The 25,543-nt window shown below is 43.7% G+C and overlaps 1 protein-coding gene across 10 annotated transcripts; it reads right to left on the bottom strand.

The window, feature by feature from the left end:
- Window positions 1-268: 268 nt before the first annotated feature.
- On the bottom strand, window positions 269-25,218 carry arhgef11 (Rho guanine nucleotide exchange factor (GEF) 11). 10 transcript variants are annotated; one of them, XM_012915583.5, is made up of 44 exons: window positions 24,601-25,218; window positions 23,463-23,660; window positions 22,994-23,026; window positions 21,298-21,312; window positions 20,902-20,993; window positions 20,689-20,793; window positions 19,606-19,655; window positions 19,452-19,509; window positions 19,168-19,367; window positions 18,987-19,058; window positions 18,657-18,764; window positions 18,153-18,201; window positions 17,497-17,534; window positions 17,289-17,381; window positions 16,579-16,647; window positions 16,363-16,467; window positions 15,916-16,014; window positions 15,715-15,757; window positions 14,452-14,548; window positions 14,215-14,337; window positions 13,698-13,721; window positions 13,456-13,582; window positions 12,475-12,568; window positions 12,119-12,148; window positions 11,760-11,886; window positions 11,417-11,620; window positions 11,156-11,203; window positions 10,708-10,856; window positions 10,433-10,573; window positions 9,885-9,961; window positions 9,669-9,794; window positions 7,983-8,100; window positions 7,747-7,895; window positions 7,571-7,646; window positions 7,308-7,490; window positions 7,125-7,206; window positions 6,941-7,021; window positions 6,530-6,585; window positions 6,300-6,440; window positions 5,933-6,160; window positions 5,481-5,594; window positions 5,031-5,338; window positions 3,773-3,905; window positions 269-3,663 (listed from the first exon to the last, which is right to left on the bottom strand). In XM_012915583.5, the coding sequence occupies exons 2-44, from the start codon at window positions 23,495-23,497 to the stop codon at window positions 3,614-3,616; spliced, it is 4,350 nt and encodes a 1,449-aa protein (XP_012771037.3). In that variant the 5' UTR covers window positions 23,498-23,660; window positions 24,601-25,218; the 3' UTR covers window positions 269-3,613. The 10 variants fall into 10 exon arrangements, with proteins under 10 accessions (XP_012771037.3, XP_012771036.3, XP_012771041.3 ...); XM_012915582.5 differs by having other exon boundaries at window positions 23,463-25,218; XM_012915587.5 differs by lacking the exon at window positions 5,481-5,594 and having other exon boundaries at window positions 23,463-25,218.
- Between the last annotated feature and the right edge of the window lie 325 nt (window positions 25,219-25,543).

Genomic DNA, 25,543 nt, shown 5'->3' with positions numbered 1-25,543 from the left:
AAAATATGGGTTTTGGTTTTGTTTTGTTTTTTCCTTGGGGGGGGGGGGGGGGGGGGGGGGGGGGGGGGCAGGAAACGAGGGCTCTCCTACATCGTCTCTTCCTACTTTCTGTTCCATGAAAGACAGAAATGCCAGGAAAATATTTATAACTGATGACTAAGGTGGCTGATGTGCAGATACAGGAGAGGTCGAAGTTTAGAGAGAAGAAAAACAAAACAAGACGGCACAACAAAATATATTTGAATCAAAGAGTCACAATGCACGCCAGTCCTCTTTAACCAGTTTCTTTTTTTAATCTCACAAAACACATGAATCTGAGACATGAGCTCTTTTTTCCTTCTGTGCAGCTAACAATCTCACCAATTTTAAAAACAAAGGAGAAGAAAATAATTTATACATCATTTTTTTATATCTACAAAAATAAAATCAAATACAATGACTAACGCTTTACAGAAAAAAAAATTAACGTATATAAAACAAGTGGGTTGATCTCTATATTACATGTGAACAAGATTTCTTCTTTTTTAAAAAAAGACAAAAATAAAGAATGAGATGATAGTTATTGATGTGTTTATGCATACAGTAGTTTGCACTGTGCAGGGAACTTTTGTCTGTGCAAGATTTTTTTTTTCTTCTTTTTAAACAATGGAATCAATTCTAGCTTCTTTCCAGCCATTAGGGCTGCGGCGCTGACGTAAAAATGATAAGGAAATCACTAAAAGGAAAGTGTAGAGGTAGGAATTAGAAAACGCTGTGGAGGAACAAAGAGGACAGTACACCGAAAGATGTGCAGAAAAGAAAAGATTAGCATTCAACCAGCTCAGACCATTTGGTGCTTTGTGTTTGTTTTTTAATTATAAATAAAATGTAGAGTGTGAAAACTGTGTGCTGACAGCTCGATGTGAAAAGGTGTTAAAAATAGTGATTTTAAAGTTTAATAGTAATAATGTCAGTCTCTTGGTCTGAAGTGCTTGAAACTCAGCCGCCAAAATGTGAATAAAGAAAACAAAAAAACGTGTTCCCTTAAACACCTCTGGAGTTAAAAAAAAAAAATCACTTTGGTGAAACATTTTTACATTTTAGCACAAATTTCATACAGCTGTGAAAAGAAAAATCAGCCATCCTGGCATTAAGTAACGCTGCTTTAATCATCTCTCTTCTTTTTTTTAAAATTTGCATTTAATGTTTTGTACACGTGTGATTTGACAGTCACACGTTCTCCTACACAGTGTTGGTGGCTGAAGAGCAAAAACCTTCCACTGGGCAGTGAAACATCCGTTCAAATGGCAGAATCTGACAGTGCGAACGACTGAATCTGCTCCTGGTTTTGATCAGTTTAGTGTTAGGATTAGTTATGGAGCTTGTAATCAGGGTTACTCACTCCTCAGTTAGTATTTGAAACCAGCTCAAATCAAATTCAGCGCGGTGTGTTTCTGCCCAGCGCGATGAGCATTAAAGAGGCAAAAAACAAAAAACAAAAAACAAAAAAACACTTAAACTGCTATTTAGTTGCAGTTTAAAATACACATTTTGTCCTGCCGTGTATTAGAATTAGTACCAGACAGATGTAGTTTGAGAGAAAAAGGACAGAATAGAGAAAAATCACTTGGCTTTAGTGTCAGTCATTGCTGGTTAGATGTGCCTCAAACAAGGCGTTCAACAAAAAATTTGAATGTCAGTAGCAATAAAACAATCCTAAATATGTTCCCAAAAATAGTTAAAGGAACGGCCTGACTTCTGGGAAACACACCTCGATGTGTAGACCATCACCAGTCTCACGTATGTGCTTTGAATACAGAACTTAAGCTAACAGCTAGCCAGCTTAGCTTAGCATGAGGACTTGAAAGAGCCAGTCTGGCTCCTCCCAGAAGCAACAAACCCACCTGCTAAGCTCAGTGAGAACAGAGTAGGTAATAATCCAAATAGTTCACAGTGTGCTAACTAGAGAGCACCACATATCCCATTTACTATATCTGCAAACCAGGTAGCGCCCACTAAGTCCAGACTGAGTGTTTCCAGTTGTGAAAATATCCCGTTGTGCGCTACATGTGAGAAAAGGCAAACTAATTTGGACAACGATCCTGACTTGATTCTCCCAATGCTGTGCTGAGTTCAGATGTGAAAATTGGCTCTTGGAGGTGCTAGCAGGTGGGTTTGCTTACTTTTGGTCAAGCCCAGCTTCCAGTTTTGATGCTAAGCTCCGCTAACCACCTGCTAAGGCAACGAAACTGAGTGTTTTCCCGTAAAATGTCAGAAGGTTCTTACAAAGCTTTTAATCTTCCACAATTTCAAAGTGGATGTGTGCTTGGAGTGGGGGTGGAGCGCAGTCGTTTTCATGGCTTAGTGTAGGCCTGGGAGGATATAAACACTACTTATGGGTTTAATATTAAATGGGTAGAAGTTGCTGGTTCGCAGTATTCACCGTGGTGGGTCACTACACATATACACAAAACACTAGAGAGGGATGCACAGTTAAACCCTAAAGTGTAGACAGGCGACGCCAGTCTGGTTATTTGGCAACAGGTTCTTGGTGAAAATTCAAGTTTCTTAAGTTTGAATCATCCCAGGTTTGAGTCTCACCTCAACATACTGTAAATCTCCCCAAAACGTTCCAACAGCTGTACACGGTCGAGCAACTGCATGAATCCGCTGAGCACGTAAGAACCGCTGAGATCCCTGTGCGCCCCTGAAGCGGCGCTGAAAATAAATCCTGCCAGCATTTTCAGTAGTAAACAGCGTAGTACTGTTTCCAAAATACAAAAATGTGAAACATGTTGCACTGATGAAAGCCTTCCTGTTGCTTCAAAGAAGGCGTGTGAACGAAATGAATTAAGAGTTTCTTCCACAGTCGGTGTAGGAGATGAATGAGAGTTCGGCTATGCTCGTGTGTGTGTTTCCTTACCCAGTGCAAATAACCTGAATTATATAGACACAGTCCTTCGGCCGAGGTGGCAGGTGAAGTCGGTGTAAAGCAAACAGCGAAGGGGGAGGGGGAGGGAGACCCCATCAGGAGGCAGTCTCAGCCCTCCACCCCACCCTCCCTAAATGAAGCCTGAATCCTTCAGTCCCTGATCTGTCCGCTGTAGAGGACGTACATGACAGACAGGTGCGTTGTGGGTAAAGTGCTGGGGTGACGGGTCCCTCTGATTTTTTTTTTTCTTCTTCTTTAAATTAACATTTAAACATTTTTGCTGCTCTGTTCCTTCAACCAGTTCTCCAAAAGCATTACATGAACACTTCTTTCCTTCACAAATATCCAAACTTGCTCACATTTCCACTTTCAATTTTTCCAACTTCTCTCTTCCACAGTCAACTTGTCTTCTGCTTTTTTCTTCCTTTCCTTCGTATTTATTCCTCAACTTCCGTGGACTCCGTTCATTCTGCGCTTACTGAGCTCAGAAACCTCGATGAGTCAGTTCACCTTCCTGTTATATCAGGGCAACAGAAACAAAGAAATGGTGACGGGCTTTTTGATGTTCTGCGCCACAGGCTGGTGCACACGGGGCTGATGGGTGAGTGGAACCGGGTCTAAGGGGAAGCCCCAAAGTGGATAGCTACGTCAGACTGCCAATCAAGATTGAGCGACTGCAAATGGATTTACCATGCAGCCGCATCAGAATCCAGTCGACAGGATTTTGGGCTCCGCAGGTCTGCTCTCTTTGCCTGGTGTGATTGAAGGATGAAAGCATTAATTAGTAGCACAAGAGGAGAAGTTGCTATCATCGGCCAACAATATGTAAGAGTTCAAGCTGCAAATTCAGTGCGTGCTCACCATCTCCTGAGCTACGATCCAGAGACGGCGTCCTGGAGACGGTTGCCGAGCGACACTGCTGGTCCTCAGACTCCTGACTGATGGAGGACTCTCTGAGAGTTTCCAGAAGCTTATAGTGGGCCTTCTCTATCTCCTGCAAAGGAGTTAACAGTTTTAGGAAACACACTTATTTCTGGTATGTGAACGCTGGCTAGCAAGGGAAAGTCTGTGAGCATCCAAGGGTAGACCAAACTGTTCTCCACGGGGTCTCCTGACTCTTTCACGTCTGTCACGTGTTCAGGGTGAACCTGCTCTCATCTGTGAGGAGAACAGGCCACCAAATGCTAACTGGCACACGGCTGTGAGCACAGGTCCTACTAATGGTGCTTTTATGCTTTCTGTTCTCTCCCTATTGCATGGCTGTGTGACAAAACTGACACCAGTGTACGATCATGTCGGTTTTTAACCACCGTTTAAATGACGGCTCAGTAAAGCAGCTCAGAGATCGTCAGATTGCGCAGCGGGATATGCTGCAACAGTTTCAAAAATATGAGACTTCTCTTCCACTTTCAGTGCTTATGTGGTGATGCTGTGTGAGTGGCGACACCTATCTTTCAGGAGAATACTGCAGCTGCTTACTGCGCCTTAACGGTGAGCAAAAATAGAAGTAACTGTGTGATGACACCGTCTGTTTACAACAATCAAAGCGACAGACTCGGTGGGTATCCTGGGACGTTGAAGGACGTTGGGCCCTTGAGTCTCTGCAATACAGTCTGACTAAAGTTTGGTCACAAACCTCCACCTGAGTGACCTCCTAGAGGTCATTATGCAGGAGTCCTTTCACCCTAACCAGCCGTCCTCATGTAACAGCGTACCTCCTGCCATCTCCTCCACACCTTCAGACTGTGCTGGGAGACACAGTTAACGATCTTTGAGGAGCTACACTATCTGTGCACCGGACACAATCTAAGGCTATGACAGGTGTCCTGTCATCACCTTCATTCGCACCAAAGCAAATGAAACCTATTCACAATGATCTATGTTTCTTTACTGGACAGACTGAAGATTAACTGTGATGATTATGCACATTTTTCCCTCTCTTCAGATTCTTGTTTCTCAAAAGTTTCTTACAGCATTTAATATCTAATCTTCTGCTGTTACTCAGGTCTAATAACCACACACTGAACATGGTCGGGGGTGTGGAGTTGGCAGTTGGCACAGACAGAAAACCAGCTTGCGCCGGCGGCTCTTTTGTTGCCATCTTTTCCACAAAACTCACCTTCAGGTGGCGCAACTTGGTCATCAGCTCCTCAATCGTATGAAAAATCTCATCCACGTTTCTGATTACGTGAGTGTGTTGCGCAGCCTGCAAATGGCCTGTTTCTTTTTCCTGTTCTAGTTGCATAGTCTCTGATTGGTTGGCCTCCGGGCCGCGGGCTGCCGGCTCTTCTTCCATCTGCGTCTGTGGCAACGTCATTTCCTCTACAGGTGGAGGGAAGTGGCTGGCGGTGGGTGTAGGGGGGTCGTTGAGATCTTCAGTCACGCTCTCGCCCTGTTCTATGGGCATGACCAGGTAGAAGGTATTTCCTGAATCGCAGAGGTGTAACAAAACAAGAAGTGTTTTAGTGAATGAACAGAGAGTAAAATCAACACCGCTAACATCAGATGTTATATTCTTTATTACACCTATAAAAAAACTACAGCTGTGGACCAGGTCGGTCAGCATTACCCTGCTTTTTGGCCTCGCTTCTTGACTTGGATGACTGATTGGAGGGGAGGGTGACATCATCAGTGATGTCTTCAGCGACAGAAGAAGAAGAAGGAGGAGGACCCGCAACCACAGCTACACACACAGAGGATAGACTTGTGACAAAAGAGGAGTGCACTGAAAGGTGTAAAGGAGTGAAGAGTTGAACTAAAGCAACCAGTGTGCCGTCACGTTCTCAACAGCGAGAAGATAAAGTGCGTGAGAGAGAAGACATGCAAAGGACGGCGGCCATTATTCACACCCAGATGTCATATAAGCAGATGACAGTGACCACGTGTCACCTCATTGGGGGAAAAAGGTGCAAATTATAGCTTAAGATGTTTAATTATCTGAGAATTTAGTGCAATCGTGAGTGAGCGGCTGCTGAAAAAAATCATGAAAAAACGGGTGCTCGGCAGCCAGGCTGTGTTTACCTTTCCTCACAACCTGAGGTTTGGGTGCTTTTGCAAGCAGCAGCTCTTCTGGCTCCGCCTCCCATTCATCGGTGCAGCAGCTGAGGACCGTCTCCAGAGACTCCGGTCGCTGCCTCTCTGTGAATGAGTTGCTTTCAGCGGCCGTCTCATTGGTGGGTGTATCATCTGAATCGTGGCTCCAACAGTCCTCTCCGAAATCTTGTAATATGAGCTGCCGCAGGGTTTCAACTGTAAATTTTTTTTAAAAGGGATGAATTTTGGATTAGCGATGATTCAGGTTTAAAGGTTCGATTTCTTTCTTTTCTACTTTTTATGTTCCACAATCAGAAGAAACAGAATCCAACGTAAAATACTCGGAGGCTCTCACCGTCTTGCAGAGCGGCCTCCGCCACGCCTTGTCCTTTGAGAAAAGCTTCCGATTGGTCCACAGGCGTACTGTGGGAGATCGCGGGCTCGTCGCTGTTGGAATGAGTCTCCGTGGAGTCTGACTGCTCCGTCATCGAGTTATCTGGGAGACAGCGAAGTTGGAGAAAGGTTTTTAAAACATCTGCAGAATGTTTACAGATCTGAGGCCGACGATCGCGGCGTGGTCATTACCTCCGTAGGCATTGCTGCCAGTTGAGGCGGGGGAAGAACTGCGTAGACTCGGGGACCTGGAGGAAGAATAAAGAGTATGACGCATATTTTTGGATTAAAAATAAACAGATCAAAAGAACATACAGATCATCATATTGTGTTTAAAACAGGGAGGTCAAACATAAGGCTTGCGGGCCAGAATCAGACCCCCAAAGACTCCAATCCTGCCAGTCGGACTGTTTTGGAACATGTGAACTCTGCACTTTTAAGTTTGGTAAAGTTTGACAGCTTTTCCTGCTTAAACATGACCACTCATGCGACAATAACATAAATAAGTGATAGTTACATAATTAAATGACAGAAAAGTTCAATTTTTTCACTGTCTAATCAGGACATTTCATCAAAGAAATGATTCAAATCAAATCTACTCACGACATGGGTATCGAGCTGTGATTCATCAGAGGTGACGATCCGCCGGCGGCAGAGATGGCCTTTTCCAGTAAATCTTTCCAGCTGTTTAACAAGAAGAAGTTAAGACATTTTAAATTAAGTGAAGAGTGCAGCACAGCACAGGTTTCCTCAGGTAAATGTGAATGAATCAAAGAAAAGAGCTTACGTCTCCTTCTTGGATGTTGTTGCAGCCACCAGCTCATAGATCTGCATATCTGTGGTGCTGATGATGTAAAGAGCTTTCTTGTCTAGAGAAAACAGAAATAAAAAATAAAATTTGTAAAAAAAAAGGTAATTAAATATTATTTAAAAATTACAAAAACAGAGAAACAGAAGGCTGCGAGCGTACCTGTAGCTACCGGGCGAACAAGCAGCGACGCCAGGTTCACTAGAGGGCTGAAAGAGGTCTTGCTGTCACCGCTGCCTCCCCCGCCTCCACCCAATCTGCTGGAATGATTTCGCAGCTGTAGGCGGTCGTCCGGGCCCTTCTGAAGGAGGACGAGGCAGTCTGACAGCAGCAGCGCTTGGATCTCTGACACAGGAATGCAGATATTTGTGGTTAGAAGGCCTGAAACTAAACTGATGAGACATAATGACCACAGCGATGCTCACCTATCAGCTTTTCTTTGTTAACTTTCCAGGTGAGAGGACCTTCATGGATCATTCTCTTCGTGGTGAGGTCCACATTCTGCGTGAAACAAGAACGAAGCGAAACATTTACAGATCAAAAATGAATCGTTGTCATTTAAAAATCAGAAGAAAAATAAAGTTTTAAACTTGTACGCCACCTTGAACTGAGGAGCAGCATCCAGCCTGCACTGGTACTCGCTGAGGCGCTGCCGGTGCTCCGATTCCCTAACGTCCTCATTGACGCTCTGCAGTATCCCTCGGCAACACGCGTGCGCTCGCTGGAGCAAGGGCAAATCTGATGAGCCCGCTAAAATCAACAAAAACAAATAAGATCATGGTTCCTAGCAACAGCTCAGTTTGTGGTCAGGGTTATGTTGGATCTGCTTTTCCTCACCTTCTGTGTATTTAACGATTTTGTCCAGCAGCAGCGGGTACTTGGTGAGTCTCTGCATCTCTGACACCAGCAGGTCTTTGAGCTGTAACCTGCGGCAGTGAGGACTCGCCTCACACTCCTGAACAAATAAAACAACGCGGTCATGTTTAAACACAACTATACGCTTTATTACACCTATGACACATATACACGGTATAATAACTATCCTGTACACAGAACTATTTAGTGCACCCTCGAATATCACAGATATAAAGCGATTAATAACAACTGTTCCTCAACACAAATCAGTCACCAATCATCCAATCACACGGAAGCAACTCAGTCAGGATGACCTACTGAAGCTCAAACTGATTTAAGGGACTGTGAACATCTGGTTCCTTTGGACCCTCAGTACAAACTGATCATTTAAACACCACAGGCTGCCTCGTCCACGTCCATCCCTTTATGACCACAGTGTACCTATTTTCTGATGGATGCTTCCAGCAGGACAACAAGTCATGTCACAAAGCTTGAATCATCTCAAACTGGCTTCTTGAACATGAGTTTACTGCACTCAAATCACATCCAGTCACCACATCACAGTTCAATAGAGCAGCTTTAAGTGGAAGAACAAACTGCAGCAACTACGTCATGCTGTCATGTCAATACAGATCAAAATCTCGGAGAAATGTTTCCAGCACCTTATTGAATCTGTGGCACGACGAATTAAAGCAGCTCTGAAGGCCAACCTGAAACTAGCAAGGTATACCTAATAAAGTGGCCGCTGTGTTTTTGATGATAATGACAGAGCATGTTTGCTTCCTGAAAAATTAACTGGAAAATGCAAAGATTTCACACAAAGACATAAAAAGAAAGCAGAAAGATCAGCAGCCAGATAAAAACCTGCATGTGCACCACTGCAGCTGCGGCCACAGACACGACCTCCTGCTCGCTGCTTTCTCACTGTGGTAAAACAACGAAGGCTTGCTTCAGACTAAGACGGCGTCCTGTACGTTCGGTGTGAACTTGCTCAGGATTATCACAGTGAATGTATAATCCCGGCAGGAAAGCACAGATGTGGGAGTGTGAAGATGCAGGGCTTCACGAGAGCAAAGGATGTTGGGAAAAACTACATTTAAATCATAAGAGCCTAACGGCGGCTACAGAACTTCTAAGATTCCTCTGTAAGGAGTGTTATAACATAACAATACCCAACAGGAAAGCTTGAATTCATGTCCTCTCACGAAGCAAAAAATAGAGAGACTATGAGCTGAGACAGTGAAAAAGAAAACGCAGCTGGGGGGAAGCAAAACTCTAGAAATGATGCAACACTAACCTCCTGTGTGCCAAAAGAGACCATGTCATTAAAAATGAAGGCAAACACACAAAGTATGAAATGTTAAAATATTTTAGTCCCAGTAAAAACAACAGCCCCTCCGACTGTGTGACTTTTACTTTGGTCTTTTAAATCTGAACTGTTGAACTTAGAAGTGCAGTTATTGTAAGGTGACACAGTTTTGAACAATCTGACAAACTGTACACACATGAACACACTTCTGTCGTCAACTGTGAGTAAATGACACACTTTTTTAAAATGATGTGTTCACTGCATAAAGCTTTAATAAGCACAAGGAGCATCAAAGTGTGTGTTGCATGAATATTTTACATGTTTTGTCAGAGGCTGTGTGTGTGTGTGTGTGTGTGTACCTGGATAATGTGAGCGAAGCGAGGGTCTTTACGCTGTTTGCTCTTAATGAGCTCGAGAGCCTGAGACTGCTGGCAGCACAGCTGGGACGCTTGTTCCTGAAACTCGTCTCCGGCTGCCCCTTCAAACTACAAACACACACAAACTGTAAACACACTGAATATGGAGCACGAAAACATGTTTCTACTTGCCATCGAGACGGGAGGAGCAAAACAAACCCTGGTCAGCATCACATCCCCGATGTCCTGAACAATCGGCGATTCTCTTCGCTTCTTCATCGCCTCACACAGACTCGCTGCAAACGAGAGACACAAAAGCAACAAAGAACATCAAAGCCTGGAAATGTTTAAATTAATCATGAAAACAACACACGGGGTATTTTTAAGAATCAGGACAAAGCTTCCCCTTAGTGAGGGAGTACAGTGGTCTAACACAGAGTGTCTACATGGCTCGAAATAAAGGCTCAGCAAACATAAAGAAAAGCTGCTGTTTACCTAGCAACACAGAGCAGTGAACACAAAGCAACTCAAAGTACAACACATCGGGTGTGCAAACAGACACAGCAGGACAGCAAAGGGCTCTTAAAAAGGGAGGATTTCCATTTACACAGGATACGTTTCATATTTAACTCATCTAACTAATATGAAGACATCCAAACATCAATCTTTATTCCATTTTCTTGCTTGTATTGATTAAAATGTCACAACCAGGCCTGTGTATAAACACTTTCACAGGCCTTTAGCAGCTATGGTGGACAAACACTGACCGTGGAGCTCGTAGACTTGAGGCAAGTTGGGGAAGATGCAGGCCAGCTCGTCAGAGTTCAGGACAGTCCTCATCTTCTGATAGAAAACCTGGTCCAGGACCCGTAAGGTTCGCAGGTGGGACACCTCAGTGGTGAACAGCTCTGAACAGGATGAGGCCACATGAGGAAAGAGGAAAGGGTCATACTACCTCGCATATGTGAGAGATGTGTATTAGGAAATAAAAGCAAATTAAAACCTGCTGATTGTACTGAGAATTAAATGCTGTAGCTCTTACCGTATATGACAGCCTGTCTATCCACCTCACTGGGGCTGAGTGTTGCAAGGAGCTGAGGGGTAACAGTCTCCTGCCAGGTCTTACTATCCATCACGTCCTCCTCCAGTGCTGCAGCATCGGGTAGCAGGGCCAGCGGCGACTCCACGCTCCTACACGGGGATCCAGAAACACGGGTGGATGAGGCGGACCGACGTGTACCCGCAGAGAGATGGAGCGATGGGTAGACAGCAGTGGCGGACGACACACGAAGAGACAAACAGAAAATAATCAGCCGTGAATCCACGATCATCTCTGTAACTCCATGTCTAAATAGTTCTTTTAAAATGTATTAGTACTGTAAGATGATCAAAGTAAAAATTTTCCTGCTTGTGAACCCAACTTCATCTTCAAATGTCCATATCGTTATTCCTTTGCCCTGTCCATCTACTGTGACAACAGCTTAACTCACCTGCGTCTAGACCGAGGGGTGTATGGGGGTGTAGGGTTCTCTAGAGACCTGAGTTTGAGAGAGTGGAGAGAAAGACGGCACTAGGTGAAAACCTATAATTCTCAGGGTCAAATCAGGGGCAAAAAACTTTATTTACATGTGCTTCAGGGGATCAAAAGTCTCTCCTTCAAATAAAGTGACCTCAGCTCCTGCCTTAAGGCTGCTAAGGTGCGTGTGTTGGTGTTTGAGCACCCCGACAGGTCTGGCTTGGTCAATCTTTACCGTGCAGAGTTGCTGGATGCAGAGGACGAGGCGCTGTGCTGCAGAGGCCTCAGGCCTGGCCCGTCCCTCTCATCTGCGCAGTCCTCCATGTCCACATCGCTACGAGAGCGGGGCACAGACTCTGCTCCTGAGGTGCCGCCCCGCCGTCGCCCTTCTCCCTGAGCCTTTAGTGACTCGCTGCGAGCCAGACGAACTGGTAGAGGGCTGGTGGGGACAGAGCGCACAAAGCAAACCCAAAAGGCTAAATCAGTTTAACCACTTCCAACTTACAAACAATAAAGCAAAGTCTGCTTCGCTCAGTTGCTGCCAGCTGGCTGTGAACTTATACTGCAGGCGCAGCTACCTGTCCATTTCATCCCCGAGGCTGCTGGAGGAGAGCCTTTGCGGGTCAGCGCCGTCGCTGACTTCCTCGCCGGTCTCGGTGCTATTCTCAAACTGCTGAATGATGTTCCGCACGCTGCCAGGCCGGACTGCCAATACAAACGTTACTCATTACTTTAATGGTATAATAAAATAACATTCCTTTCTTTTGCCCCTACACACACACACACACACACACACACACACACACACACACACACTACAAGGAGAAACGGTTGATGAAAAAACAAAAACAAAATTCATATCCATCACCAGGTATGATTCTTAAAATTAAATTTGCACAAAAGGGTAAAATTAAAAGTGAAATTATAAGTGAAGTACCTTCGGTGGGTGACAGCGGGACATGGAATGCTACAAAATCAAAGCGAGCCAAACAGAAACAACAATAAAAATCAGAATAATGACACAATGAAAATCCCATAAATCAACGCATGAAACCAGGAAAAATCAATTAAAAGGCGAACAAAGGACAAAAAGGAATCAATAGAAGCAGAATGAGTGAGAGGGTCACGTGTGTCAGCATGCTGCTGTTTGTTGTGTGTCAGCGAACCATCAGCTGACACTGACACGAGCCGTTATTAGACAATGTCGAGAGACCGCAGGAAGCATGACCATGAGCCGGGCCTGGATGATGATTTAAAAAGCTTCTTCTAAAGTGTTTGTGCTGTTTAATTTACTGGACTGGGATGTGGTCCGGGGTTTGCCGATGTACTTCAGGATGGGATTTCTCTTTTTATCCTCTCCATCTTTTTCCTTCTTGGTACCGCTCAGCTGTGGAGAGGAGGTCTGAGTTCAGTCACTGAGATCGAGTGCGACAAACAACAACTTTTAAGAGAGAAAATTGGAAAACACAGTCACATCAAAATGAATATCATGCAATCAATGCAGAGAAACTGGCCACTTTGTTAGGTACACCTGTTCAACAGCTCGATAACACAAATTAGCCAATCATACGTCAGCAACTCGGTACATTTAGGCAGGTAAACATAGTCGGGACCTGCTGAAGTTTGAGCTGAGCTTCAGAATGAGAAAGAAAGGCTGCTCTTTGTTTTGACTACCAGTGAGCTGCAGTTCATCGGGCAAAAGTCCCTCAGTGATGGGTCAGAGGTCAGAGGAGAATGAGTGAGCTGATAGGAAGGCCAGAGTAATTTAGATAACGACTCATTATAACTAAGATATGAAGAAGAACATATCTAAATGCACAACTCTTTCAAAGCTTGAAGCAGATGGGCTACAGCAGCAGAAGATCACACCTGGTGTCACTCCTGTCTGCTGCAACATCTGGATGGTCTCAATTTGGCATAAACAAAAGCATGGATCCATCCTGCCTGGTATTAACTGTTCAGCTGGTGGTGTAATGGTGTGGGGGGATATTGTCGTGACAATGACTTGAATGTCAATGAATGTCAACATGGACCAAAATCTTTGAGGAATGTTTCCAGCACCTTATTGAATCTGTGCCATGATGAATTACAGCAGCTCTGAAGGCAAAAGGGAGTCCAACATGGTAGCAGTAGGGTGTACCTAATACTGTGGTAGAAAATCACAGGCCAGGTCCTTTTCACTTTCTCCAAGTTTGTTTGTTCTTTAAGACGCCGTCACATTAATGATTACAGCTGCAGAAGGTGACAAGATAAAAGGCAAGTTTCCATTCTTACCTTCTTGGACTTTAAGAAAGTGATCCACTTGTCCTTCTCTGTGGTCAGGCCGGGGAAGACCTTGGAGTCTCTAGGCTTGATCCCAGAATGACGCAGGTAGAGGATCACAGCTGAAGCCAGAGGAGAACTGAAGGAGAGGAGTGAAGAGCAGAGACCAGAAAAGAAGGTTTGAAGAATTAGGAAATTTCTAATGCAGGTGTAGCTGTTATATTTCACTCCAACAGGCGAGCCTCTTCTTTTACCTTCTGTCCTCCTCGTGCTTTGATCTGCAGCAGGAAGACAAAGAGACAAAACGTTGTTAACTCCCTCCACGACAAAAATCCCTTTTCCAAAGAACTCCTCAAACTTAAATCCACTTTATTCAGGTGCAAATAAGAACGCAAGAAACAGCACCGAGCCACAGTCATGTGACGGGAAGCAGCTTCTGTGTGTGTATAACGTGAGAGGAGGAAATGTCATGTGGTTTTTCCAGAGTTTGTGGCCGGGATGAATGACCTTTGTCATGATAGCTTTACTGATATGTAATAACAGTTTTATTGGACGCCGAACAACTGACGGCGTCGCTAGGGAAACCTGGCTCAGTCTGTGTGTGCGCGTGTGGTGAGAGCACGAGTAAATAAACTTAATTGGACACAGCAACACAGAAAGCTGAATCAGCCGATCAAACAAAAACAAACCGCTGCCTTCACTTTGAACTCGATGTGGTTTAAACTTTACAGTTTAGGGCTAAAATACCACAATAAATGCAGACAGACTCACAGTATTTCCCACAGGGCGGTGACTTGTTTGTCCACCACCTGTTTCTCTTTCACAGTGTCTCCATCAAGGTGCTGCAGGTCTCCTTCTCCAAACAGAGAACCGAGACCCATCATCTGCTTGTTCCTGTTGAAACACACGGACACGAGGTTAATGTAACCCTCTGAGAAACTCTTCTTCGGATTTAAAAACAATGTTTTCCACTGAATAAACAAACAAAATGAATCCTCTGTGATGTACCTGTAGTCTTGCAGCTGGTCCTGGATTTCTGGCAGCACAAGCTGCTGCAGCTCAGACAGAGGTCCCCGGATGTCCTCCTGAGCATGAAGTCGATTTTCTTATGAGACAATGGACATAATAGCAAAGGGTACAGTTAGTCAGCAGGAAAAATCAAACTAATATTTTTAATAATAATAATATTGATAATAATAATAAATAACATGTTTGCTTTGACAGAATAACATGAACCTTTAAATTTGATGACTACTATCAATTTACTCTAGCTACTCTCAAACTGTTTGGCAGGCTCCACCTTGTGGGCAAAAGATGCACTGCATTGGTGGATCACTGGGGGAAGAGAGACACACTGGCCACTTTATTAGGTACATGTTGCTGCTACCATGTTGGACCCCTTTTTTCCATTAAAAACTGCTTTAATTCTTCATGGCACAGATTTATCAAAGAGCTGGAAACATTCCTCTGAGATTTTAGTCCAAATGATGTCCACAGAGACTCATCAGACCAGGCCACATCCAGTCCAGTCTTCTCAAGTCCAATTTTTTTGAGTTTGCATGAATTATAGTCAGAGTTTGCTGTTCTCCCATTGCAATCTTCTGCTGATGTGCTGGGTGTTCAGAGATGCTCTTCTGCAAACCCTGATTATAATGAGTGGTTATTTGCATTACTGTTGCTTTCCCATTAGCTAAAAACCGCCCGGCCGCTCTCCTGTCATCTTGCATCAAAAAGGCATTTTCACTCTCTTTTTCAGACCAGTGTCTGTAAACCCTAAAGATGGCTATGTGGGAAAATCCCAGCAGATCAGCATTTTTAGAACAGCCCATCTGGCTCCGACAACCACACCACACTCAAAGTCACTTAAACCTTCCTGTGCTGCTCAGTTTGAACTTCAGCAGGTCATCTTAACCATGTCTACATGCCTAAATGTGTTCACTTCCTGGCATGCGACTGGCTAATTTGATATTTGCATTAATAACAGTTGAGCAGGCATTCCTAATAACATTTCCCACATCTGGCACTGAGCAGGAAGTGGGTAGGCGACATGAGGCAGGAATGGCGCTCACTGAGTTGCTGTGAATTCACTGCCTGCACAATTCTTACATCACACAACCATGATGCTACAGTTTGAAGACCTTCATTTTGCCAATTTAGCTTAATGAAATGTGGTAAAGGTTGACTTTTGGAGGCTTTTTCACAAAACAGAAAATTCTGTATATGACTGGATACATCAACACAAACACGAACACGCGCTTTTAGTTCACTTACCGATATCAGCAAGATACTCCTCTCGTACTTTAATCTTCAGGGGCTGTAACCAAAAAAAAAAAAACATGTTTTCTTTCTTACAGTTACTCTATGGTAAAAATATAGAGTCAGTCCTTTTTAACCGGAGCACACAAGATAATTGTGGTACCATCATCACCAGTCAGTTAATACAGGGATAACAGGATTAGACTCATTACATACAGCATCTGGTTCCAGGAACAGGGAGCAGATCTGAGGTGCAAGAGTGCGGGCATCTTTAGGAAGGGAGCCGAGGTAAGCCTCCACAGACAGGTAGAACAGCTGATGCAGAAACACAGAAAACAACCATGAAAGTAAGAAATCAAACACAGACATGCACGTGCGTTTGTGTAACTTAGTGCTGACATGCACCAATTTAATTGAAATATACATAAGATTCTGGATTGTCAGAAACATTTTGAACTACTAAAATTGGAGGCCTTGAATAAAAAGCTAAACTGTATTGCCACAAATATTTGCTTATCTGCCTTCACACGCATATGAACTCGAGTGTCGTCCCACACTTAACCTCCTCTTAAAGTCTGAAACATGACATAACTGCAATAAAATTCAAATTTTGGGAAAATGGGGAGTTTACTGAACCTTGTGCAAAAGATAATATAAACTGACCAGAGGGTTGGGATCCAGAAGCTGGGTAAAGACATATCTCATGAACACTGCCATGTGTGCTGGTCGTGCCTTTAACAGCTCAATATCTTGGTATGGACCGTCCATCTGAGAGAAAGACGGGAAAAATATGAAGGGATGCTCAACTGGTGGAAAATGTACAAAAAAAGAAGAGACATCTTCCAAAAAATAAATATTATATCCATCTATCTATGTCACCTCATTAAATGCATAGCCGTCATATTCTTCATCTTCCTCCTCGGGCCCGATGATCTGAGCCTTTCCACCCTTAAACAGACACACACAGATTTCAGAAAACGGAAAATACTTTGGAAAACACACATGTGCATTTTAATTCACATAATTCATGTGCAGGGATCGATATAAATAATGAATATATTCATGCTGAAAAATGATCTCAGCGACTGTCTGGTGCATTTGAAAGGAAAGGGCAAATCAAAGTGCCACACGGCAGAAACAGGCAGGAAGCGACAGCCTGAATGTCTGAGAAGGAAAGCAGCCGTTGCCTTGAAGGGTCGGCGTGTCACAGTGAACCATGCAGAACATGCAGGTACGAAGGCAGACTCCCAGTACAGACTGGAAATGTTGTGTAATACAGCATCGTCTCCTCAGTTACTGACTCTGCTCTATAAAAGTGATTAATAACATTCAGCCTGGTTTGGTAACAATCACATGACACCACTAAATCGGAAATTTCCAAAGTGATACATTAACGTGGTGCCCTTTCTCCGTCTCCCTCTCTCACTTTCTTTTTTCTTTTCGACCTGCATGCCCTCCTACCACTCCAGTACACATTTATCTTAATCGTGTGATGATGATCCTCTGATTCTTTCAGTCATTAGTCCTGTGTGCCTCCAGCAGCAGAAAGAGGAAAAAGTCTTTGCAGTGAATATGTGCATCAATCTCACCAAATCAGATAAGGTGGATATGTCGGACGTCTGGCGCCGGTGCAGGGGGGTCCTGAAGGAAAATGAGGGGGAGGAGTGGGGACTCTCAAAGGCCTGGGGAGGAGGACGAGGAGAAGGAGGGAATGAAGAAGGACGAGCGGGACGGGATGAGTGCACATGCACAAGCACACACAAACAAGCTTATTAAAAGAGAGATTGTGGCGCCTACCTCCATGTCTCCTTCACTGGAGTCTATTGATTGTCGCCCTGTGAAAGCAAAGAATCAATTGAAACCGATTATGAAGCAACCAAATCTATCATTAAAGTTTTTAGTGAATAAAGCTTAAAAGACACAGAGTGCTGTGCAAAAGACCAACTTCACACCATGACAGAGCCTCCACTGTGTTTTATAGATGACTAAGGACCCTCACCTCACTGGATTCTTAATGGCACGACTTTAAGACACCGCTCATCTACTCTAGAAACTTTTTTTAATGACTCACTGCACACAACGCGAAGAATCGCCAAGTTTCCGGCTAATATCTTTATGGGACTCATACAATCCTCTGTCAGTCAAACTGTGTTATCTTTGTCACTTTTAGTTAGGTTCAGTTTACAGTTAGTTTCCTTTTTCATTCTTAACACAGCTTATTTGTTAAGTAGCTTAAAAAAAATAAACATTCCTCTGAAAATGGTCAGGTACAAGGACTGGACTGAAGATGAGTGAAAAAGCAGACAAGTCCAAATAGAAGCTCTGAAAGACTTTCAGAAAGCCTGTTGCTCAACTCCTCTTTAAAAAAAGAAAGAAGAAAGATGACGCGTGGCTCGAGACTTTTAAACAGCACTGTATATTGTGAAGCTTTACAAAGACCCACAGATACAAACCTTCTCCTGCTATGAAGTAGCCTGTGACAGATTCTGACCTCGTTCCCTCCTACGAACCAAAAATAAAGCGAGTTAAATGGATTTGAAGCACAAGCTTTAAACAGAAGTTACGCTTGTTTATTACCTTTATGATAGAATTAATTCATTTTTGGGGATCAATCAGGGTTTGCAGGATAGGAATTAAAGTCTTTCATGAGAGCAATACTGCACAGTTAGAGCAGCAAATCAATTTAAAAGAATGACATTGTTTTATGTCCCTGATGCAAATGGAAAAAAGCACCAAGCATGTTAGTCAGATCGTTCTGTTTGATGTTTCCCCTGAAAACATTTTTTTTTAACTTAACTGAATTTATCTGGTCATGTTGCCTTTCTAGTAATATGGTTTGTTCTTTTTATTGTGTCTTAGTGTATGCTCTGTCCTAGTAAGATCATTAAGTGAATGTTACAGGAGCTTTTCAGCGATTACAGAAACTGTAATAGAGTAAAACAGCCGGGTTGCCTCACCACATCTTGCTGAATCTTGACTCTGACTTGGTGAGCTCTCCTCTTGGCGCTTTCAATTCGCTCCTCCAGCAATGGCGACGGGTTCCTCAGCTGCTCATCCATCAAGTCCTGCAAATCAAGTCAGTCTCCGTCTGGTTATAAACAGCAGATTTTATCCACACAACTTTATCTTAACTAGTATTCCAAAAGCAAAACAGGCCAAAGGAGCTTAAAAAAATATTTATTCAAGTACACGGTGATAACGGGAGACAGCATGCACTAGATTTTTCTGCAACACGGGCAGCTCACTGATATGTATCGATAAACAAATAGCACAGGTGGCATGGATACCTGCAGCTCGGCCTCTTCCTGCTCCAGCATTTTCCTGAGTATCTGAGTCGCATGTTTTTGTACTTGTGGGTCCTAAAAAATGAGTGTGACACACAAAAAAAACCCCTGTAAATCACTGACGTTTACTCTGCTGGTAAGTAAGCTTTACCGACTAGATATCAGTCCTGAAAGTTTCATGTACTTGTAGTGGTTTGGGTCCTGTGATCCTTTGGGAGGGGGTGCTGCTCAGTCCAGAGGGCAAGGGTGGAGGTGGAGGAGGTGCAGCCTCCCCAGCCAGAGATGATCTTTGATTAAGAGTGTGATCAGTGGCGAGGGGCTCTAAGGGCAAGGAGGTGGTTGATGGAGACGGCCCTTGTAGTGTAAGTGCGACGTAAGATCCAGCTTTGAAATGATAAATGATAAAAGAATGAGGTTAAAACAAGAAAAGCAAAAACATGTAACCACTAAAGCCAAACATATACTCACATTTTATGAGCTTTACCACCTCTTGATGGGACATGGAGGCAACCAACGAGCCGTTCACCTGAGCAGAAAGAGAGACAGAATCAGTAATGTTACTATTGAATAGGAACAAAAAGCACAGATTCCCACATTCAGTGACATGGAAAGCAGTACAAACCTTTATGATTCTGTCCCCTTCTTGGACACCAGCCTTCACTGCTGCTCCACCTGAAGAGCATCCATACAAACATACATTCAAACTCATGCAAAGGATAAAGGACGATTTAACTCACACATAGTCAGCACGGCTGTAATCCGTCACCAACCAGAGCACGTGGGTCAGACTGCATTTGAACAAGCGTTCTTTACAGTGATGACTCGTAGAAATCCACGGTGACATGCCTCACTCACACAAAGTCATACAAACACTGTTCTTCCATCTATCAAAAATTCAATCACATTCACTCTGATAAGCGAATCAGAGAGCACCTCGTGGTTCCAAGGATACTTTGCCGTCCTTGGAGCCGAGCTACTGCCGCCGTTAAGCCCGAAGTGGTGTTACAACAATAGAACTACTGATTGCTGCTGGCATATTAGCAAATGAGATGGTGTTATTTGTTGTATCGCATTCATTTAATGCTAGTTAATGTTCACAGATGGGAAACTGGATTCTGTAAACACAATCCTGGCGAGTTTACGGTCTCAGTCACTCGTTTTGGGTCATCATAACAGGATGGCTGTAGCTCAGGTCATGCACTAATCATAAAGGCTGGTGGTTTGATCCCTGCTCCAGTCTGCATGCCAAACATCCTTGGGCAAGATACTAACCCCAAGTTGCTCTTGGGCGTGAATGTGAGTAAATATTAGCCTGAAAACACTTAAGCATAGAAAAAAGTCCACTTATGAATGGGTGGGGCTGTGGCATGTTGCATAACGTGTTTGAGTGTGTGAGAAGGACTCAGTTTACCATACTGAACAACAAATCTTCACTAAATTACGTTTAAAAAGGGCAATTATCTGCAGTATTATCTGCTCACTCATTGGCTAACAACATGTCAATCACAAGCTGTGAGCCAGTGAGGGTGCTGTTTCACAGTCAGACCCGCCTCTACTCCTCTCTGGGTTTTGCAACTAAGGTGAGGTTGGCAACGATGCTCAATGAGCCTTTTAAAACCCAAAAGGTGATGTAATTGCACCTGCGTTCACCTTTTAACACTGTCTACGTTTCTATGACAACGCAGGCGCAGCATCTCTGTCTCACCTGGTCGGACATTCTGTACCAGCTTCACTCTCTCTCCACACACGGTGAAGCCGAAGCCCAGCTGGTCCTTTTGCACAACCACACATCTGTGCACAAGTCCAGTGCCTGGGGGAGAAGAAGAAGAAGAAGAAGCCGTAATGAGCGGCGGGGTGACATTAAATGAAACAAGAATATAACGGCAACTAAAAATAACCCATCATAAGTCGCAGTTACCTGTACTGTCAGAAATGATTTCTGCCGTTGGCTCTCTCTGCTGAGGGCCAGAGGATTTACGCTCCGAGTCCCCAATTGTCAAACTGTTGATCCTGGATTTGAAAGACGAGAAACAGAAAGAGACTTTAGTATGGCATGATACTGAACAGGCCAATTTAGGAAACGCTCTGGGAGGGACAAGGAAGCTCTGAAGGGAATAAATGAAAAACATGAGGGTCAGTGGAGGAGAAATCAAAAGTCAGAGAACAGGCCAAAAAGCTTAGCCAGGAATGCAGAAAATGAAGAGAGAAAAGGAGATTCAATGGAGGCACACGGTTATATTTGCTGTGGTATTAACAGTAATAAGTGTATGAATAGCAGAGAAGAGACAAGATAGCAGTTGACAGGAAAACTCACCAAGCGGCAAAAGGGCTGAAAGCGAAGCATGACAGGAAAGAAGGAAGAAACAGAGAAGGGGGGAAGAAGCAGAAAGTCAGAATAAAGAATAAGACGGAGAAAACAACAGAGAGAAACAGACTGAGGGAGAGGGCAGGCTGCTTAAACCATCACTATGCCCTTCAGACTGTTACAGACTGTAAACACTGAAAGCAGCCATGACTTCAAGGAATATATTTATATGAAGGGGTGTGATGGAAGGTTGAAGGGAATAATTCAAACAAAGGTCATTTTAAATCCAAAGAAATGTGCTGTGATCAGGACAGATAGAGCTCCTCACATAGGCAAGTAGCACCGAAACGATCAGTTACTTAAGGGTTAGGTGATCAGAAAACAGAAACAAAAGAAATCTGAACGAAAAAAATTATCTTGAGAATGTCTCTAATTCTCAAATCAAACTGGTTTTGACTACTCCAATGTGGGGATTTGCTCCAATGTGGAACAGCTTTGTTTTAAACTGCGACAGCCTGCAGCAGACGGCAAAAATCACCAACATCACTGCAGTTCATGTCCTTCTAGAAGCCTTTTGCTTTGTTTTCCTACTCTGAGTAGTTTCACTTGAACACTTTAATTTCACTCAGTGGTTTACATCCTTCCAACCATGCTCTTCTGTTTATCCAATTCAGGGGGGCTGGAGCCTATCCCAGGTATTACAGGGCTCTGGTACATCTATCCTGGGCAAAGTAGCTCACCCCGGACCAACGTGCCTTAGGAGACACTATCAGCATAACCTTGACAAACAAAGGAGTTGCTGAGATGATTCGGGTACCTGAACAGGATCCTTCCTGTTAAGGTGTTCCAGGAGTGCTCTACCAGGAGGATGTCCCTGGGTAGTCCCATGGACAGATTACATCTCTTGGCTGGTGTGGAAACACCTCAGTGTTCACTCAGATGAGCTACAGGAGGTGGTTGGGCTTCTCTGCTTAGGCTGCTGCCTTGTGATATGGCCCCAGATAAGCGGTAGAAAATGGATGGATGGATATTTAAATGCACCAACTATGCACATGCACCACATGGTGGACTTCAAATAAGGATAGCATAAATGATATTCGGCTGTGGTGTCTCCAGCTGTCTGTGTACGTGTCCATGACCACGAGTATAATCGAGGCTTAAGCTACCCAGTAATGCAAGTTCACTCCATACCTGACAAATTAAGAGTAGGAACCCTCTCAATTTCTGGTGTTTGATTTGAGACTTCTGCAATTAATCTACGTAGCACCTACACAGGTGGTGAACACCATTGCCATCATTTAAACCTGCATGCGTTGGTCAATGGTCACATGTAGTTATATCTCCAGGGTCATGAACATTGGGGCTGTAGGTTAGATTGAGGGGTATCAGAAGGGTTAGCTCTTATGACATAGGCATAGCACAGAGCTATACTTGCAGCAGCGGCTTTGACAAAACGGCAGTATTTAGATAAAGATGTCAAAGTGTTTCTTTATCACTTAAAATTAAGTGTTCATGTAAGGATCGTGCACGTAACGAGGTCATAAAATGTTTTTTTTCTTGTATTTTGGGTTCCTAATGTCTCCAAAGCACTGTGAAAAAAAACAAGCAGCCAACCGCTGAGAAATCTGCTGCCACAGCTGTACAATCTGTAGGCTTCACTAACCCCCAAACCCTGACATGAGCGACCACCGGGCAGCTGTCCTACCTGAACAGTTGGTTGTCTGTCTTATTGGCTGCCCTGCCGTCACATGACACACACAAAGACACAGCAGTGGGAGGTAATGGGCACGTGCAAATCGGGGAAAACAGTATACAGCAGGAGAAAGAGGAAAGACACATGATAAACAACAAAGATGCATCACAAAGACGATCACACAGTGCAGGGATATATGGTGAAAGTGGTGACATTAACAAACAAGACGGGGTGCACTACATCCAGTGTTTTATTAGAGGAGATGCAGATTGAATGACATAAATGAACATTATTGTGCAATCTTTTGCTTTTTTTCCTGAAGTCAACAAGCCGTCTGAGCTGTTCTTCCAGTGGCCTCACTGCACATCCGTTAGATAAAAACAATGCTCACCTGGGAATACCACATTTTTTTAGCGAGGCGTAAAGAGGCATACCTTTACCCACATAAACTGTCTGGGTGTAGCGGATGTGAGGCTCCTACCTGTCCAGCGTGGAGGTGGGTTGGCGGAGACTCATATCTGCAGCCTTTATAGACACTCCTCTGCTTCCTGGTGTGGGATTCAAAGCTGTCACTGGGCTGCTTTTGTTATCACCACCATGATCTCCGTTTCCTCTTCAACTATCAGTCCGTACAATGAGCCTTTCTGTTGCGCTTTGATCAGATCTCCACGCTACAGGGCTGCGGGTTTAGATCAGACACAGTGCTCTTCATGTTTCACACCAGTGGTTCCAGTTTTAGGCTCAGTAGGATTTAAAGGAAAGTGCTGCTAAAACTATAAACGCTCAAATCTCCCCAGGGTTTGTCTTCACCCCTTTACATTAGTGGTTAAAATTAAATACAGATCGTTGGTGGCTTGGTGCTGAGGTCTCACATTAGTGGCAAATGGATAGAGGACAACCTACTTCCACAAAGATCATCAATCATGAATGAATGGGCTGATATGTCTGGCTATGCTCCAGGAGGTCAACAACATCCCATTTTTGGGTTTTTTGTTGCTGTTTTTTGTTTTTGTCTGTGTCAGGTTTAAAGTAACTGCTTCAACATGGATAAATAACGTTCAGAGGATTAACTGGATATTCGGTGATTACGTGCAGTTAAAAGAAATACTAATGCGAACCTGACACTCACTTGACTCAGACTTGTTTACATGTGGAGGCTTCAGCAGAGATCCCAGACTAAATAACCCCATTCAAATGAGTACTGCTCATTCACTTTGCTTTCACTGATAATGCTTAAAAATAATAAAGCCACCACAAAGTGAATATGATCTGTAGTGATGTACATGTGGCTATCTAGTGCAAATTACTCAATACACAAGTATCAAACTGCGTGTATTAGTGAAACAAAAATATATATATATATATATATACACACGTTTACAAACAGCCTTATCACTCACCCGAGCTAGCTGTAAGCTACAGAAAACAGTCTGTTTTTCTTAACAATGTAAACAACAGCAAAACCAAGACGCTACAAATGGCTTTGCATTAACGCTACTGTCTAACTAAAGGGCTAGCCGATTAGCAGATTACTGGGTATTGGCTCACCCCGCAGATGGAGCTTATATACAAGTAAGCACAGCAAAGAAAGAAAGCGAAAGGTGATCTCCACCGTTCACCTGTGGCTTTGTGTAATTAGCTGACTTGAAGATGATTGCAGCGGCCTGCTAATTGCAGCTAGCGTTAGCTCGGTGAAGTCAGCTCTACGAATCGGCCTCTTTCAACCAGCGGCATGGCGTTGTGTCTCACGCAGAACCGAAGCGCTGCGTGCCCGGCTTTCACCTGCCGAGCCTCCGAGCTAGTCTGCTAACCGGCTATATCTGCAAGACGAAAGACCGGCATGACTTTAGCTGCATGTGAGCAGGTGGATATCACAATGAGAAAGGAAAGGGGAGGGGAGTCAATGCAAGCCCCGGCTTGTTATATCCAGCAGTCTTGTTTTCGTGCAAATTCACACGCAGAGTTGCATATTAGCTAGTTAGCGAGAAGGCAAAGCGATTCCAGTAAGAGCTCCTCCTCAGGTCTTCTTTCCAAATACACAGCGGTTACAGCAGAATCTGCTTCCCTCTCGTGGTCTGCCACAAAAACCCGGATTTAATTAATAATCGTCGTAGCATATGTTTATCTCCTCTCCAAAGTCCTTGACATTAAGCTGTATGCTGTGCTGTTATCTTGCTGTCTTGTCTGGCTGCTGATCCACCACCATATCCTCAAGGATCACACGACGTACACACAGAGCGTAAACACCGCCCTCGTTTGGTCAGGGTTGTGTACTACAACCGGACAGTAACCAGACAGGATAAGTTTGAATTGCATCCGTTTATGGAAAGATTTTTTTTTCAATAAAAATATATTTTTAAATAATTGACATAAATATTTATTTTTTCCGTCGCTATCACTCTAGCTTGTTTGTGCCACAGATTTTATGAAACATATTTTCATAAAAAAATAAATATCATCATATTTAACAAATTATGGAAAATATATTTTTTCATATTTCGTTATATTTCTTTCAATGATTTTTCTTTTCCGTGAGCAAGTCAAGGTATTGGAATCATATCA

The sequence above is a fragment of the Maylandia zebra genome, linkage group LG3, assembly GCF_041146795.1.
Source record: "Maylandia zebra isolate NMK-2024a linkage group LG3, Mzebra_GT3a, whole genome shotgun sequence".
NCBI classification, from domain to species: Eukaryota; Metazoa; Chordata; class Actinopteri; order Cichliformes; family Cichlidae; genus Maylandia; species Maylandia zebra.
This window is presented reverse-complemented; position numbering and strand designations above follow the sequence as displayed.

Excerpts from the sequence above, each read along its gene's own strand:
- arhgef11 (XM_012915582.5), bottom strand. The coding sequence starts at position 23,497 with ATGAGTCTCCGCCAACCCACCTCCACGCTGGACAG. Across the intron at positions 19,656-20,688 it reads GGTACAGAATGTCCGACCAG|GTGGAGCAGCAGTGAAGGCT; the intron begins GTGAGACAGAGA and ends GATGCTCTTCAG. Across the intron at positions 11,204-11,416 it reads GCATCCAGCAACTCTGCACG|GTCTCTAGAGAACCCTACAC; the intron begins GTAAAGATTGAC and ends TCTCAAACTCAG.